General features: G+C 40.5%; 1 protein-coding gene across 1 annotated transcript; it reads left to right on the plus strand.

Annotated features, from left to right (window-relative positions):
- Positions 1 to 14,336: 14,336 nt before the first annotated feature.
- Positions 14,337 to 14,990, plus strand: LOC149171408 (uncharacterized). Its single transcript, XM_089425952.1, has one exon. The coding sequence runs from the start codon at positions 14,337 to 14,339 to the stop codon at positions 14,988 to 14,990; it is 654 nt and encodes a 217-aa protein (XP_089282078.1).
- The last annotated feature ends 2,668 nt before the right edge of the window (positions 14,991 to 17,658 follow it).

The raw sequence follows: 17,658 nt of genomic DNA on the forward strand, positions 1-17,658 counted from the left end.
AAAAAAAACCCATTTGAAAAGACATCGCGCTAAAGCTCAAGTCCAAATTTCAGAGTTTTTTGCGCTATATTTGCGGAGATATGATCTGAGGAAGTTGGTCTTTTTGCAGACTCCTGAATTACATTCCAAACAGGTGACCTAGGGAAAATCATCATAACTTTCTCTCTGAGCATCGGATTGAAATTTTGTAAGAATTTACAGAAAGAGGACGGACTGTAGTTTCTTGTATATATTTTTCAGAGCCAACAGGGACATGTGCCACATCGTACAAGTTCGCTCTACTGAATTAGTCTATAGTCAAGTCATTGTGGGCGATTTGGCATAACTCTTCATTGGGGAATCCCATTGGGGTCAGACTGGTGGCATTGGAAAGATCACACATAGGGCTACCATAGGTCACAATTTCAGAATTGGATGATCCGAAATTACAGAGATTCATTAGAGGCAATATCGAGCTCCTACAAAGTGAAAAAAGGTGCGTAGATTTTTTAAATTTTTGCTTAAGCTTGGTTTGAAAAATTATTTTGAAGGAATTCAAAGGGCATAGTAGAGCATTAGTATCGGTAACTGATGCCCCGAGGAAAGAAAATTCAAACACCTAGTAAGTAATCTGAAAGCTCTAGCATGACTCATGAAGAAGAGGAAGAAATGCTACATGATATATCAAAATTAAAAGACCAAGTGCAACAAATTTCACTCTCACAAAAGCTAACTGAAGCTAAGATAAATGGAGTGGAATATAAGATAAAGGGCGTGGAAGCCAAGATTGACGATTTGAAGATATATTTGAAGGCAGATTTGACAAATTTTTTACAAGAAATACTTACTAATGGTGAAAGGGGAGGAAAGGAAACTCATGATGCAAACAAAGGAAATGTTAATCATGATTTCATAGACTCTAATGTTGGATCAAAGACGCACCATATTCCAAAAATCGATATGAGGAAGTTTGATGGCAAGGATCCCGCAACATGGATATTACAGATGGAGCAATTTTTCAATCTCAATAATGTGAAAAACACACAAAAGGTAAGTATTGCAACTTTATATTTGGAACCAAATCAGTTTGTATGGTATCAATGGCTTTGCTCTCGTAAACAATTTATCACTTGGGCAATTTTTATGGAAGAATTGATAGCGCATTATGAGGATACAAAAAGAAACACTTTTTTTAGCCAATTGATAAGTCTCAAACAAAAGGGTTCAATAATGAAGCACATTGAGGAGTTCCAAAAATTGAACATAAGGGTAAAAAATATTCCAGAGGAGCATAGGATTGATGTGTTCATAGGGTCTTTAAAGGATAATATCCAACATGATGTTCGCCTTTGGGAACCTGATTCATTAAAGAAGGCATTCAGGTTAGCAAGAAAAATGGAAAGCAAAATTATGGCAACCAGGAAGCATACCACTCACAACTATAAAGACAGAAGTGTTGTTGTCGTTAGTATTCCACAACCTATAAGGTTGACACCACAACAATTGGAAGAAAAAAGAGCAAAAGGGCTTTGTTACAGTTGTGATAGCAAATACACTAAAGGTCATAAGTGTGTTGAGAAGAAATTATTCTACATAGATTGTGAAGAGGAAGAAGAAAAGGAGCAAGAAAGGTCAAAAGAAGAGGATATACTCCAGGAACAAAGCATAGATGAAGAAAAAATGAATCCGACCATATCTTCTAATGCATTGGCGGGAATTACCACTCCTCAAACCAACAAGATAGAAGGAAAAATCAAGAAGAAAAAGGTAATAGTGTTGATTGATTCAGGAAGTACCCACAATTTTATTCATTGTAAGGTAGCAAAAGAATTGAATTGCTTCTTATATCCAGCACCAAAGTGTCGAGTGATGGTTGCAAATGGAGGAACAATAAATTGCTCTGGAAAGTGCCATAATATCAAGCTATCCATGGGAGAATATGTATTGACTAGCCCAATGCTTTCCATTCCAATGGGAGGTGTTGATGTTGTATTAGGAGTCCAATGGCTACAATCCTTGGGTACAATAGCTTTTAATTTTCAAGAAATTTTAATGAAATTTTTTGTGGAAGGAAAGGAAGTTGAATTAAGGGGTATTGCAGGGAAACTAGGAAATATAATCAGCTCTAACGATATGACAAAGCTTCTAAAAAAGGAACGAAAAGGTGTAATTGCACAATTATGTTCACTAGATGTTTCCACATTGGAATCATCTATTTCTCCAGATCTCCAAAATGTCTTGGACAATCATTCGAACGTATTTGAGACTCCCAAGGGTCTCCCACCTATTCGTGATCATGATCATGCTATTCATCTGATTCCAGGAAGTGTTCCTCCAAACATCAGGCCGTACAGATATCCCTATGCCCAAAAGAATGAAATTGAACGTATGGTTGCATAAATGCTAGAGGCTGGTATAATTCAACCAAGTCAAAGTTCTTTCTCTGCTCCAGTAGTATTGGTGCACAAGAAGGATGGATCATGGCGCATGTGTCCGGATTATAGGGAGCTCAACAAGCTCACTATTAAAGATAAGTTTCTAATTCCTGTCATTGATGAATTGCATGGATCAATTTACTTCACCAAGTTGGATCTTTGTTCAGGATATCATCAAATCAGAATGAAGACTGAAGACATTGTGAAAACAACATTTAGAACTCATGAGGGTCATTATGAATTTTTGGTCATGCCTTTTGGCCTTACCAATGCACCCTCAACATTTCAAGGTTTGATGAATTCAATTTTCAAACCATTCCTTAGAAAATTTGTGTTAGTATTTTTTGATGATATACTAATCTACAGCAAGTCTTGGAAGGATCATGTTGAACATGTTGACAGGGTGCTACAACTATTAGAGGAGAAACAATTATATGCAAAAATATCCAAATGTTTCTTTGGAGTACAAGAGGTGGAATATCTGGGTCATATTGTATCTCATGAAGGATTTAAGGTAGACCCTAGCAAAATTAAAGCCATTAAGGAATGGAAAATCCCCACATCCATAAAGCATCTGTGAGGATTTCTTGGGTTGACAGGGTATTATCGCAAGTTTGTTAAGAATTATGAGAGAATAGCAGCACCTCTAACAACACTATTGAAGAAAGATGCATTTTCATGGACTCCAGAAGCAACAAAGGCCTTCGAACATCTTAAAGAGGCAATGTGCCAAGCACCCATCTTAGCTACACCAGACTTCACAAAAACATTTATTGTGGAATTTGATGCTTCAGTAAATGGAATTGGTGTTGTTTTAATGCAACATGAATGACCCTTTGCTTTTGAAAGTCGTCCAATCAAGGGAAAGTTTTTACACAAAGCTATTTGTGAGAAGGAAATGTTGGCAATACTCCATGCACTTAAGAAATGGTGACCCTACCTAATGGGAAGACACTTCAAGGTAAAAACGGATCATGATAGCCTTAAATACTTTTTAGAACAAATATTATCCTCTGAAGAGCAACAAAAGTGGGTCACAAAGATGTTGGGTTATGACTTTGAAATCATCTACAAAAAAGGGAAGCAAAATGTGGTGGCAGATGCACTCTCAAGAAAGGATGAGGATGTGGAAGCATTGTTGTGCGCCATTTCTATTATCCAACTAGATTGGATAAACGAAGCAAGGGAGGAATGGAAGAATGAAGAAGAAGTGTGGGAACTTATTCAAAAGTTACAACAAGATTCCAGTACGTCGGATACATTTAGCTGGAAAAATGATTCGTTATGGTACAAAGATTTCTTATACCTCTGTAAGATTCCCAACTAAAACAAAAGATTCTTATGGAATTGCACACTTCTCCCTTAGGAGGGCACTCGGGATTTTTAAAAGCTTACCACAGGGTTAAGAAGGAATTTTTTTGGGATGGCCTTAAATCAGATATTCAAAAGTTTGTGGCGAAATGTTTGGTTTGCCAACAAAATAAAGTTGAAAAAATTAAGACACCGGGTCTATTACAACCTTTATCCATTCCAAGCCAACATTGGGAGGAGGTTTCAATGGATTTTATCACAGGTTTACCCAAGTTTGAGGGAAAGAGTGTCATCATGGTGGTAGTTGACAGACTTACCAAGTATGCACACTTTTGTGCATTATCACATCCATTTAAAGCCAGTACAGTTTCTACTGCATTTATGGAAACAATTCAAAAGCTACATGGAAACCCAAAGATTATTGTAAGTGACAGAGATCCCATTTTCACTGGAAATTTTTGGACAGAATTATTTTCTTGTCTTGGTACTCAGTTAGCTCATAGCTCATCTTATCATCCTCAATCTGATGGGCAAACTGAGATAGTAAACAATTGTTTGGAAGGATATCTTCGTTGCTTTGTATCTGATAAACAAACACAATGGGTCAAATGGTTGCCTCTAGCTGAATGGTGGTATAACACTTCCTTCCATAGAGAAACAAAAATGACCCCATTTATGGCACTTTATGGCTATCAGCCACCATCCATCACATCATATTTAAGAGAAAATTCTAAGGTTCAAGCAGTGGAACATCACATCGAACATCAACAACAAGTCCTCCAACTCTTAAAGGATAACCTCATGTTGGCACAGAATAGAATGAAACAACAGGCAGATCAACATCGTAGCGAAAGAATTTTTGATGTATGTGATTGGGTATTCCTACGGCTAAAACCATATAAGAAAATGTCCCTCAAGCAAGCTAAGAAGGATAATAAATTATCACCAAAGTATTATGGTCTGTACAAGGTGTTGCAAAAGATTGGTACTATGGCATACAAATTGGAGCTTCCTACAACTTCTCTTTTGTACCCAGTTTTCCATGTTTCATGTTTAAAGAAGGTTATAGGCGATAAGCTCCCAGTTCAAACAATATTTCCAGAACTTGACGAGGAAGGAAAAATTATATTGGAACCAGAAGAAATCACAGAAACAAGAACTTGACAGCTACGAAATCGATCAATTTGAGAGTATCTTATCAAGTGGAAGAACTTATCTGCTGAAGATTCCACATGGGAGGATGAGAATTTTATACAGAAGCATCCAAAACTACTCAAGTGTTGAGGACAACACTTCTTTTAAGGAGAGGGGCATGTTGGGTCCCTATAATACTAGTGATTACCGCATTACTATTGTAGTTGTACCCCTTATTAATATTGTTGTGCCCCTATTGTCCCCATATTGTTATTAATGTGCCCCATAGAATCCCTCTATTGTTATTTTTGTGGATTTATATTATTATTGTTAGGTCGGCTGGGTTATATTGTGACTCCTTAGGCTCTTATATATAGAAAGGAGGTTTTGTCATTTGAATCATCCAAGAAGTGTTCATTTATGTAATGTAAAGGAGGTTTCCCCGTCGAAGAGGCTGAATTTTAAGGCGTTGATCTATCTTTTCTATCTTTTTCTTGAGCTGGTTTCATATCAGCCATGCTTCCGTATGCCTTCCTATGGATCAATAACTAAGTATTCTTTCAGATCAAAATGAAAGGAGTACTTGTGTTTTTGCTGGATTTCAAGACAAGGTAAGATTTCAGATTTTTAAGGATCCTTACACTATTTTTCTACAGTCAACAGGGAAGATGGATTTTTTTTGTATTTATGGATCATGAGCACATTTTCAGTGGATACTTGGAGTTGCCTAGTTTTTTCTTTTTCTGCCTGCTCAAGGAAAGTATGATCAAGATTCAAGTAAGTAGCAATTTTTTGGATTGGTTACATTGGAGGGATCATTTCACATTATTGTGTGTGTGTATATATATATATATATATATATATATATATATATATATATATATATATATCTTCAGTAGGTGGGTGGTTATCATCAGGATTTGAAGCCCGAGGTGAAGACCCTAAGATCTCGATGGTTACATAAGTCGGTTCAATTTGTCGGTCAATTTTCAATATTGAGTTTGGTCTTTTTGTTTTTGACTCCATTCCCAATGGATCAGGCTACTTGGTCTACGATGTTCTTGACACCTCCTAAAGGAGCTGACATCCCCAGCTAGAGCCAATGTTAGTGTATGTCAGTCCTACCAGTCACCAATGATCAAATATGCTCTTTCAAATTTTTTGGTAGGGTCTTAGGTCAAATTTTTTATGGTTTCAGTAAGGCTTCAAACAAAAAAATTTGATCATTGGTTGTTGACTCTAGGTCAGTGTTACTCCCTTCAGTAATCATGGTTCTCATTAGTTGTCATGGTCATGTTATTGTTGGTCTCATATCAGTTGAAGTGTCGGCATATAAGTCTTGGTCTAGGGTTTCCACCAATGTTGTCATTACTATGTCCAAATTCAAAGCAAAGAGCCATCATTGTTATGCGTCTTAAGTCTTCACACCAAGGGAAATAACATGTTAGGAAATAAAGGTAATAAAAGGTATCAAGCAACATTTATGAATATATTACAACAAAAGGAAGGGTATATTGTCATCCTTTGACATATACGAGAAAAGTTGTTTTTGTAAGTTTTAAATACATGCCAAACATCTATTTTAATCCCACTCTTATTGTGCATCTCAAACTCTCACATTGCATTTTTACCCTGCTCACTACGTTTTCATCTGGACGCTACATTTTCTTCCAAGGGTGACTTAAAACGCATCTCCAAGAACTTTATTCAATGAGTGAACATCTTCTCAGCTCAGTAAAGGTATGTCAAAGGCAAACACCACCTCAGCAAAGTGAAATTTTCAGTTTGAAGGTGTGGAACTCTCTCCCAAGGTTTCCATTCTACATTTTCAGTTTTTAACTCCGTGAGTTAATTGGCACATAACTAAACTATTTTCCCCACATTTCCTACCTTCCTCACACTTATATACATTTCCCCTATCATTTCTAACCCTTCTCATTCATCCCCATAGCTTCTAGGGAAAACCCTAGACCCCACGCTATGTTTTTAGCAGAAAGGGTAGCATGGACTGTGTAAAAAATATTTGCTTCCATTATCATCACTACCTATCTTATTTCTCACTTCCTTAAGGTCCCTAAGACCCCTACCCACCACCCAAATTTTCCCCATTTCTTAATTCCCTCCCTAACTCCTCTTTCCCCTCACTTCAAATTACAAAACCTAAATCCTCAGTTTCCCTAATTAAAACTTTGTTTTTTCCATTCCTCATAACCTAGTTTGCTATGCAACATTTGAGCATGGAAATTGAAAAGAGAACCTACAAAAAGGGAGGACAAATGTCAAGGTTTAAACCCCTTAATATTCAGGATTTGGTCTCCTCACCATTTGCTAAGCAGTGTTTCCAGAATGTTTGTTGCCTAGGGTTTTGTGAGAAAATCCAACAAGTGGGTTATCATGCTAAACTAACTAGCCTGTTTTCCACAAACCTTAGAGGAGATAAGGTCAATATTGCAAGGGTGTACTTCATCATTTCATCAAATACAATAATTGTTGCCACAGGGATACCAAATAGTGGGGAAAAGTGGTTCAAAAACTCAGATTTGGACATTTCAAATTACAGGGCTTTCAAATTACAGGGCTCTCATCAAAATTCAGTTCAAAGAGGCTCCCAAGTGCATTTTTCCTTTTGCACTATTGCTTGAAAATTTTGCTCCATTAATGAAGTTCATCATGAAATATTTTATATGTGCGGGTAGGTTTTCAGCGGTGTATAAGTATCATATCACATTGTTGATGCACTTCACCGGTGTAAAGCCTCTCAACCTACCTCACTACCTTTACAGAAATTTAGTTAAGATGGAAAAGAAAGTGAAAAACAAAAAGGGTGATCACCACCATGATTTAATTAAAATCATTGTCCTACACTAGCTTGAACAAAGGAACATCTCTTGGGAAACCTTCATGCAGTCCACAATATTTCTGCCTTCTACTAGTCAACCTACTAGCCACAGTACACCACCAGCATCATCCAAACCAAGGGAGGTTGGCTCATATAGCAGAGTTTTAGTGAAGAAGACACCTAGGGCATAAATCACTCAGACCTATGTCAAAGGGAAGAGGCTTGTGTTTGCTCCTAAAGAAGAGGAAAGGGCCAAGCCTACTTTAGTTAACAGGGAAGCATATCCACATCACCAAGAGACATCATTCCATGGGATATTCATGAAAAACAAGGAAAATTGTTGAAGCAGATTTTCATGGAGAAAGAGGCTAATATTAGAGGTTTGAAAGATGATTGGCATTTTTGCTGCAGGAAAATAGGCAACTCAAAGTGAATCAAATACTAATGTCAAAACCTAGAATGGGTGTAGAGGATGAGCCAGGCAAGGGTAAGAAAGTCATTGGTTTAGAGAAAATGGAGGACACTGAAGTTCAAGTCAGGCTAAAGAGGTCTAGAACCAGGGGCATGAAGAGGAAAGTAGACCAAATGAGTGAGCCATCTACACCTTTAGAGAAGCAAGACATCAATAAATCCATTGAACAAGATTTTGAGAAAGATAGGGAGTATTTGCTGGATAAAGTTAATTTTCACTTAGAGAAACTCCTTGAAATGGCCAACAAGACCACCAACTTGCAAAGGCACATGGCTAGGCATTACTACACCGGAATAAGATTTGTCAAATTAGGGTTAAGAGCATGAAGACAAAACTCCAGAAAACACTAAAGAAGCTCAAGAAGAAGGATAACTTGGAATTTCTTGTTGATGCATCCTTGATAGATTGAATTATCTTTTAGAGGGTTAATGGAGCAATTTTTGAGAAATTTTGGAAAAATTTTGAATTTTTGGGCATTTTTCTAATTTTAGCAGGTTTTGGCCAGAAAAGGTAGCATGGCCCATGCTACGTTTTTGTTGGGGGGTTCTGTTTAACAAAATACTTAGTGTTATTGATGCATTTTGACCTCTACATCAATCCTTGCAAGTCAGACTTCCACTAAAGCATGATCTGACAAGTCATAAAGTCAAAAAGGTGCCTACAAAACATCTTTTTACCCTCTTTTTGAGTAGCACACTACGTTTTTGGAGTAGCTATGGGAGAATTGAGTCTTGGAGGGCCAGAATCAGTCCTTTTTAGTGCTTGAGGACTCTATGGCATAATAGATAGACATATATTTCCAATGAGTTATCATGAGCTAAATTTGGAGCACAGAAACCCCTCCAAAAGTCTCTTGCAAGTTGAATGCTACGTTTTTTGCGGGCACGCTACGTTTTCAGGCAATTCGCTATGTTTTTGCTTGGAACTCATTTTTCTCACTTTGCTCAGTCCAAATTGACTTTTTCTGATGTAATTCTTCTTTTATGAGTTGAAATGATGTAATAGGAGGAAAATTATCTCGTAAAAGTAATTTTCATGTAATTTTAGGCTTCATTTATGAGGAGAAATTTAGTCAAAGTTTAATGCCTTACACTAAACCTTAGAAGGGTAAGGTTGGACGGACTCGAGCTGAGCTCCTGCGCGACCGCACTGGTCTCTGCACCCTCCCGGCCCCTGCCTGGCAGCCCCGCTGCTAGGTCTTCTCTGCGCCCCCCCTGGGCTCCCCTCCGCCTGCCGCTTTCCCTCGGGCCTCCTGCCCGGCCCGAGCTCTGGGGTCCATCCCTGCAGCTCTCGTTCTCTTCCCGGATCGACTGCGCCCTGGCTCTTCTCTAATCTCCAATGGCTGGGACTGAGCCATCGTCCCCAGAACTAGAAGACTATGAAAAACTATTCGCATCTCTTATCCCTGAGAATGCATCAACAAGAATACATCCATCTGCGACAAATTTCGTCAAGAAACTTGATGAAATCCTTGAAGTATCTCTTCCCCCCACCCTCACGAGGAAGGCAACAATCACTTTAGCTGAAAGAGGCCTTGTAGGCCAGTTCACCGGCCTCTGGCCTTCGCCCAGAGCAGGTCAAAAATGGGTGGAACGCAACTAAAATGCGATAACACAAGGAAAAATAGCCATCCGATTCTGTGGAAGGGGCTTCTACACCTTTCTGTTCGAATCAAAAGAGGACATGAACATTATCTTTAGAAATAGGCCCTATTTCATGGACTCTCGAGGCCTCTACCTGAACAGATGGTCTCCTGACTTTGATCCGGAAATGGACATTCCAAATGTTGTCTCTGTTTGGGTCCGCCTACCCCATCTACCGCTACACTGCTGGGGAGACGAATCAGTAAAGGCTATTGGGAACACAGTCGGTAAATAAATTGACAGATTTGAGCCAAAGGAGAACATGCACGCCTGCGCAAGGATTTGTGTTGAAGTCGACCTCGAGAAATTCCTGCCGGAAGCCATCAAGATCAAAGTAGATCAATGGACACACATCCAACAGCTAGACTACGAGCAGCTGCACTTCAAATGCAAGGTATGTCACGAATATGGACATTTCGCAAATAGGTGTAGCAAGTTAAAATTAAATGAGTCTAATGGAAATGCTGAAACCTCTGAAGGCTCTTGGGAACAAGTAAAAAAGAAAAAATCTACCCCCTCTCAAGGTCCTAGCGCCAAGCCTACTCCGGGATCCCCTATTGCTCCTCCTCCCCCCCCCCCCCCCCTCCAGTTTAGCCCCTCCCTTCCCCTCATCCTCCAACCCTTTCAAATCCCTGTCAATGGAAGATCCCATATCTCCCCCCTCATCTCCCCGAGACACTGCCCTTGCTGCCCCCATCCTCTCCCCCCCCAACCATTGAGCGAATCCTTACCAGAAACAAACTGAAAGAAGCTAGCCTCTCCTCTGACCCTCCGAAAAAAGCAGGCAGGAAATCAAACAAGGAAATCAGAGATGAAACAACAGCGAAAGAAATGGCCACTGGAACTCAGCAACCAATGGACACATACCTAGACAAACAAAAAGGAAATGGGGAAAAGACAAAGGAGAGGAGCGGGACTCACTCAAAAATTGGTAAATGATGATATTGGTCTCTTGGAATTGCAGGGGGATGGGCTCCTCCCTAAAAGCAAATGTAGTCCGGGATATAATCAATCAAGAGCAACCAGACCTCCTCCTTATCCAGGAGACCAAAATATCTGAACAAGACTTCCAAAACCATACCAAAAGATACAAAATCTTTACAGGTACAGCAACAGGTGCCTCAGGAGGTATAGGAACTCTATGGAACAAGAACAAATGGGACCTCACCAACCAACATTCTTGCAATTGGTGGGTAAGAATAGACCTTAAAAACAAAGCCTCAAAAGAAGAATACATTGTCTATAACATCTACGCCTCGAACCACTACAGGGACAAAGCTCTTTGCCGGGAGTCAATAACTTCAGATTTACAGGCCGCTCAAGATAGGAACATTTTCTTGGGTGGAGATCGGAATCTAATAAGGAATGTAGAGGAAAAACTAGGCGGGAACTTCCTCGCGGACCCTTCAAGAGACTCGCTGGAAGCAATAATCCAAACTCACAACCTTATCGACATCCCTCCTCATAACGGGAAATTTACTTGGAGCAACAAAAGAATTGGCATCCACAACATCAAAGAGAGACTTGACAGAATCCTTGTACATGAAAGAATTGTAGCAGGCTTTTCCTCAATCAAAAACAAAATCATCCACGCCTCTGCCTCAGATCATAAGCCCGTGGTCATGACTTTGGACAAGGGAAGAAATCTGGGGCCCCTCCCCTTCAAATACAACAAAGTCTGGGACTCCAAAGATGACTTCCGCACTCTTATAAAAGATCAGTGGGCTAAGGAAGTCACTGGCTCGCCCCACTACATTTGGGAAACAAAATTAAAGTCTCTAAGAACAACTATAAAACAGTGGGCAAGAACAAACGCAGCAATGGAAAACAAAAACAGAGCAGATCTTCATAAGCAGTTGGACCAGTGGAACCAGGACAAAGAGAACATCCAATACACAAAGGAGGACCAAATCCAAGAAAACGAAATGTACAAGGAACTCTACAGGCAAAATAGAATAGAGGAAGAAGAACAACGTCAGAAATCAAGGTGTCTCTGGCTTAGAGCTGGAGACAGAAACACTTCCTTCTTCCACAACAGCATAAAGCTCAGACGGGCCGGAAACCAAATCGACAAAATTTTGGCAGAAGGGAATGAGATCAGTGACCAAGAAGGTATCAAAGAGGCAGCGCACAAACATTTTAAAGCTCTTTTATCAGCATTTCCTCAATCCTCGGACAACACGGATTTCCTTAGACCAGTCAAGAGTAAAATCTTTGACTCGCAAAATAGAGAACTGGACCTCGATGTCTCAGAGGAAGAGATCAGGTTGGCGGTCTTCAGCATGCAGCTGGACAAGGCCCCGGGACCCGATGGTTTCACTGCCGCCTTCTTCAGAAATCACTGGGACACAATAAAAAAAGACTTCGTAAGGATGGTAAAAAATGTTTTCAAAAAATTCAAGATGGGGGAAAATACTAAATCCTCACACCTTGCCCTCATCCCCAAGGACCTTAATCCCCTTTCCTTCGACCGTTTCAGGCCTATTTCTCTATGCAATGTCTCTTACAAGATAGTCACTAAAATCCTAGCCAACAGGCTTAAAAAGCTTCTTCCCTATCTCATTTCAGAGAATCAAGGAGGATTTGTCCCTCATAGACAAATCACGGACAACGTCATTTTGATACAAGAAGCAATTCACAGTAGCATCAACAGAAAAGAAAGAGGCATGATCATCAAATTAGACATGGCAAATGCCTTTGACAGGGTTGACCATCACTTCCTAACAAGTGTCCTCAAAAAATTTGGGATCTCCAACAAATTCATAAGCATCATCATGGAGTGCATCTCTAATCCCTGGACCACCCCCTTGATCAATGGTCGACCAAGTAGTTACTTTAGAAGTTCTAGGGGTCTGAGGCAAGGTTGCCCCCTCTCACCATTTTTGTTCATCATAATGGCGGAAACCTTGAGCATCCACTTGGAAAAACTTCGCAAACAAAAGGAGATCACTGGGATTAGTATAGAAAGAGGGACCAAAGAAATCAATCATTCGCTCTTTGCAGATGACACCCTTCTAATCAGAGGATCCTCAAGTCTGATGACAAAAAGATTCAAGAAAATTCTGGACTCATTCCTGGCAGCCTCAGGGGGAAAGCTAAACAATAAAAAATGCAAGATATACACCTGGAATGTCTCTTCTCAAATCATGCAAAGAATCTCCTCGATCCTGGACATTCCAGTGCAAAGAAACTGGAGCTATTTCTCATATTTGGGTCTGCCCTTAGCAAAAAACACAGTCAAGTCAGAAATTTGGGTAAAGCACATAGAAAAAATGAGAGGTCTTCTCCAAAGCTGGGGGTTGTCTTGGCTAAATTTGGTTGGCAGAACCACCCTCATCAAGGCTATCCTTTCAGCCCTCCCCATCTATCAATATGCAGTAACCTTGGCTCCCGCCAGCACCCACAAGCATATGGAACTAATTATGAGAAGCTTCCTCTGGCAGGGAGGGAAGCAAGATTCAAAAAAATTCAGCCTTGTCAGATGGGACCAAGTTATTCTTCCATTCGAAAAAGGGGGCCTAGCCATCAAAATTCCAAGTCTCTCCAATAGAGATATGGGATTCAAACTGATCTGGAGAATGCTTACAGGAAAAGGCTCCTGGTGGGTGGAGGTTTTGAAAAGAAAGTATCTCAACGGTCCAAATTCTAATGTCCTCTATGAATCAATTGTGGAAAGACCGTGCAGTCCTGTATGGAAGCTCATCAAAAAATTCCTCCCTCAATTCAGAAACCACATATCAAAAGTGCCTGGCAATGGTAAGGAAACAAGTATCTGGTCAGACAGAATCATGGGAGCAAAACCAAGAAACCTACTTTAGAACTTCAGACCCCTGCAAACTTGGATGGAAGCAAAAAATTTGATATCTCTATATGACATCTCCCTTTGGGATCATAATAGTTGGCTTGATTGGAAGGGCCTCCATCTCCCAAATGATCTTAGGGATCTTTGGACCGACCTTAAGACCTCTCTCTCAGGATCTGCCCCCACAAACAAAGTGGCTGATGACAGGTACATATGGGACCCCAGTGTAGGAAACTTCACAGCCAAAGAGGGGTACAAACTTCTATAGTCAACCACAGCAACAGGTAAATGGAACCTCTGTACAGCAGTGTGGAAATCAGAGTGTTTTCCAAAGATCAAGTTCTTTAACTGGACCCTTCTCAAAGGAAAGATACTCACAGCTGAGAACCTTAAAAAAAGAGGTATACTTGGCCCTTCAATCTGCTGCCTTTGCCGTGCAGAGGAGGAAAGCAGCCAGCACCTCTTTTTCGACTGTCCCTATGCCCAAAGCTACTGGAATCAGCTAATCGGTCCTCTGAAAATAGGAGAGACCTTTGACCAGCTTCCCTCTCTATACAAAAATTGGGAGAAATGCTACCCCTATCCCAAGAAAAACAAGGCCCCTATCCTTCACCTGTGGAAATGCATCCCCTCAATGATCAGCTGGCAACTCTGGCTCACCCGGAACCATTATATCTTCAACAACCAGAAGCCAAACTTAGGCCACACCTTGGCAAAAACTATGGCTCTTATCTTTGATACAATAAGCGCCTACTCTGTCTCTCAACCAGACCGATCCAGTTGGCACAAAGATGAGAACGACTGGTTCAACAAATTCTATCTCAGCTACGACAAGAACAAGCAATCCCACTCCAAAGCAGACAAGAGAAGGAACAATTGGAAACTTAGAGGTACCAAGGAGGACATAAGTCAATGGCTTCTAGCACAAAATCGAATCACTCTCCAGTTTGATGGAGCCTCCAAAAATAATCTGGGGAAAGCTGGTGCAGGGGGAATTATAAAGGATCAATATGGCAAAGCTCTTCTAACATATGAATGGAGTCTGGGTCAAATGTCAAACAACATGGTCAAGGCTTACAGCCTCCTCCTAGGCACAACCATTCTGAAACAGATGAGAATCCAGAACCCAATCATCCTAGGAGACTCGACAATAGTAATCGCAGCTATGGCTACAGGGGGAGAATTCAAAAACGCGGCTCTCAGCAATCTAGAACTAAGGATCATGGACAACATCAGTCAATTGGGGGACACCACCTTCAAGCACATCTTGAGGGACAAAAATATAGAAGCTGATACATTCGCCACCAGGGCAACCAACACACCCATTGGTCAAGTCAGAGAAAATGACACCATCTATGACAAGCCAATCCCGTAGCCCGATACTCCATTCTCCAAACTCTCTGAATATTGGTCACCTCGGTAATCGTTCTACTCCTCCTCCTCTCTACCCGAAGCCTGTCAAGCCGCCCATAGCCTTCATCGTCCCTAACACCGACCCCCTCCTCACCTTGAATGACGCAAATGAAATCTCTGTCGCCAATATGAACAGGTACGGGCTCAAGATATCTCAGAACCCCCGTGACATTCCCAATCAGGAGTTAGGCGCTTGTCGCATCAAAATCTTCATTGACTGCAACAAAAATCCAAGGCCTGTTCTCAAGACCAGCCAAATCCCTGCGCATCAATCAACAGACCCGGTCGATCAGCCTCTCCTACCGCTTTATATGCACCAGAGAACCTCTCTCCTTGCACAGCATAGAGCTTCAGCTCCTCTAGTGCAAAAGCGCAAAGGCTCGACTTATCTCAGAAAGTTTCCGGAGCTCTTCAATTTCAGAGGCTGCATCACGATCAGCGTTGACAGGAGGCTGCCTTCATCCGTTTACAGTGGTAATTTTTGTGCTCTTAAGTTCTTGTTATATTTTCATTCTAACCAGAGATCCGTTTGCTTAAACCAGTGCCCTCTCCCTTCAGTGTTCTCCTGCCTTCTGGTCTCATCCGCCCCGCTGCTCTTCATTCCCCCTTCCTTCCCCCTCATCGCTGCTCTCGATCCTCCCCAGATCCGTGTCCTCTGCCTGTTCTCTCCTTCATCTTTTCCCCTTCCCCCTTCTTCCTTCTGCTCCCCCTGTTTCTTCCCTCTGTATCATCTTCTCCAAATTTCCCTCAACAGAGGCTCTGAAATGGCCGAGAATCCAGCAGACCGTGAGCCAGCCGAGAACCCCTTGGAGTGTGTAATCACCAACAGTAGCTGTACTTTATGCAAAGCTCACTGTTTCATGATAGCAAGATTTGTAAAGCACTTCAACGATCTCAAGGAGGAATTCCAAGCGGACAACAAATCAAAAAGAAAAAAGCTGGAGAAGCAGAAAGCGGAGATTGAAGGCCTCAAGGAAAAATGCAACCATATGGAAGAAGCCATCGCTCACATCAAAGCAATAACCCAGAGCATGCAAGCAGAGGCCTCGACAAGGGCCAGCGCAAAAAAGGAGCCACAGCCCGATGACTCTGTCAACCAGCAACTGTAAATTGATATATGTCTTATAAATTTTGTTTTCTAGCAGGCTTGTTTGTACGACAATATAGCCGTTATCTTTTTCAAACTACATTCCACAAGTCCACCAACAAGGATCAAGGGTCTGCGTGCCCATTTTGGATCCTCCCCTCTCTGCTCCCGCTATCATATGTAACAGGATTTATTCCTTGAAGTTTTTATAATACATAAGTAACCGATCGTGTTAAAAAAAAATTTAGTCAAAGTTTAAAGGTAGGATTTGTTTTAACCTCCCTAGACATTAGGGTTTGTTGAGAACTTCATGTAATCAGTTCCTAAACTGAAGGATTTGATCCTGAGAGAGGGGAAATGGTTATTTGGTCTATTTGTATCTAGTTTTCAATCATAATCAAGGTTGGACATCAGTGAGTAGAACTCTTGGAGCTTGCACTTCATCACTTTTTACAGGAAATCAAAGGACAGTTGCAGCTATTATTCAAGAATTATTGTGTTGTGAGTTTGTGATAATTTTTTCTCTCTGTTATAGTTTTATATGAATGATAATTTCATCTTCTTTCCATATCTATTCTTTTCAGTGACTTTCCTAAGAGGTTTTAAACAGAAATCTTAAGTTTAAGCTTTGTTTTGTTAGGAACTTCATGTTTATGTTACCTATCTTCTGATAAATGAATTCATGCTTGCCATTTTCATTTTGATCTTTTCTTTTCCACCCTACATTACATCCACAAAAATCCAATGTATCACAAAGGAATGCCTACTATGCTCCTTTATATCTCTTGTAGCTGAAACCTTTGATCTTTCGACCTAGTTCCCTGATTTTCACTCCTGATCCAGCAAAACCATAAATTTCAAAACCCTTGACCTGAAATAACTAGCCTAACATATTTTCCCACTCCAGTCATCATTGGTTGTGAGCTCATAGAGAGAGCCCTCTTTGGTTTGGCAGCGCTAGCTGCCAAACCCTAATTGGTCTGAGGTTACCTCCATCGATCTCATTTCTCAGCCTTGGGATATTGTGGAGGGTAGCAACTCCTACCTTTGAAGAATTATGGACCACATGTAGTCAAGAAGAATTAAGGATCTCAATGGTTTCAAATCCTGAAGGAGTATCAAATGCTTATGTTTCTCGTCAAAAAGGAAAGTGATTGAAGGGACCAAGGAAGAAATTTGACATGTCTAGGATAGAGTGATACCAATTTCATAAGAAAGGTCACTACAAGAGTGACTATCGCGAGAATCCAAGGAGTAAGAAGTGAGGAAGCGATCAAGCCAACTTTGTTGAAGAAGGAGACTCAATGAAATTCAAGCCTAAAGAATCTGACATTAGGTACTTACACTATTAAGTCATTTTCTTTACATAACTTGTTTTATATGTTTTAGAATTTATAGGTTTTTAAATATTTTGGAAAAGACATTTTTGTATTGTTTTTAAGTTTGTAAGTTTCCCTCAAGCTTTGGAGGGAGCCCCCAACAACTCTCAAAGATATGTATCTCATGTATTTTTATTTTTGGGTTCATGTACTCATTTAGTTTT

This window comes from Pinus tabuliformis, chromosome 4_2 (genome assembly GCF_031772625.1).
Source record: "Pinus tabuliformis cultivar Carrire ecotype Pingquan chromosome 4_2, CPIR1, whole genome shotgun sequence".
Lineage (NCBI taxonomy): Eukaryota > Viridiplantae > Streptophyta > Pinopsida > Pinales > Pinaceae > Pinus > Pinus tabuliformis.

Bases quoted from the DNA above. Each gene is read 5' to 3' on its own strand.
- LOC149171408 (XM_089425952.1), top strand. From the start codon at position 14,337: ATGGCTCTTATCTTTGATACAATAAGCGCCTACTCTGTCTCTCAACCA.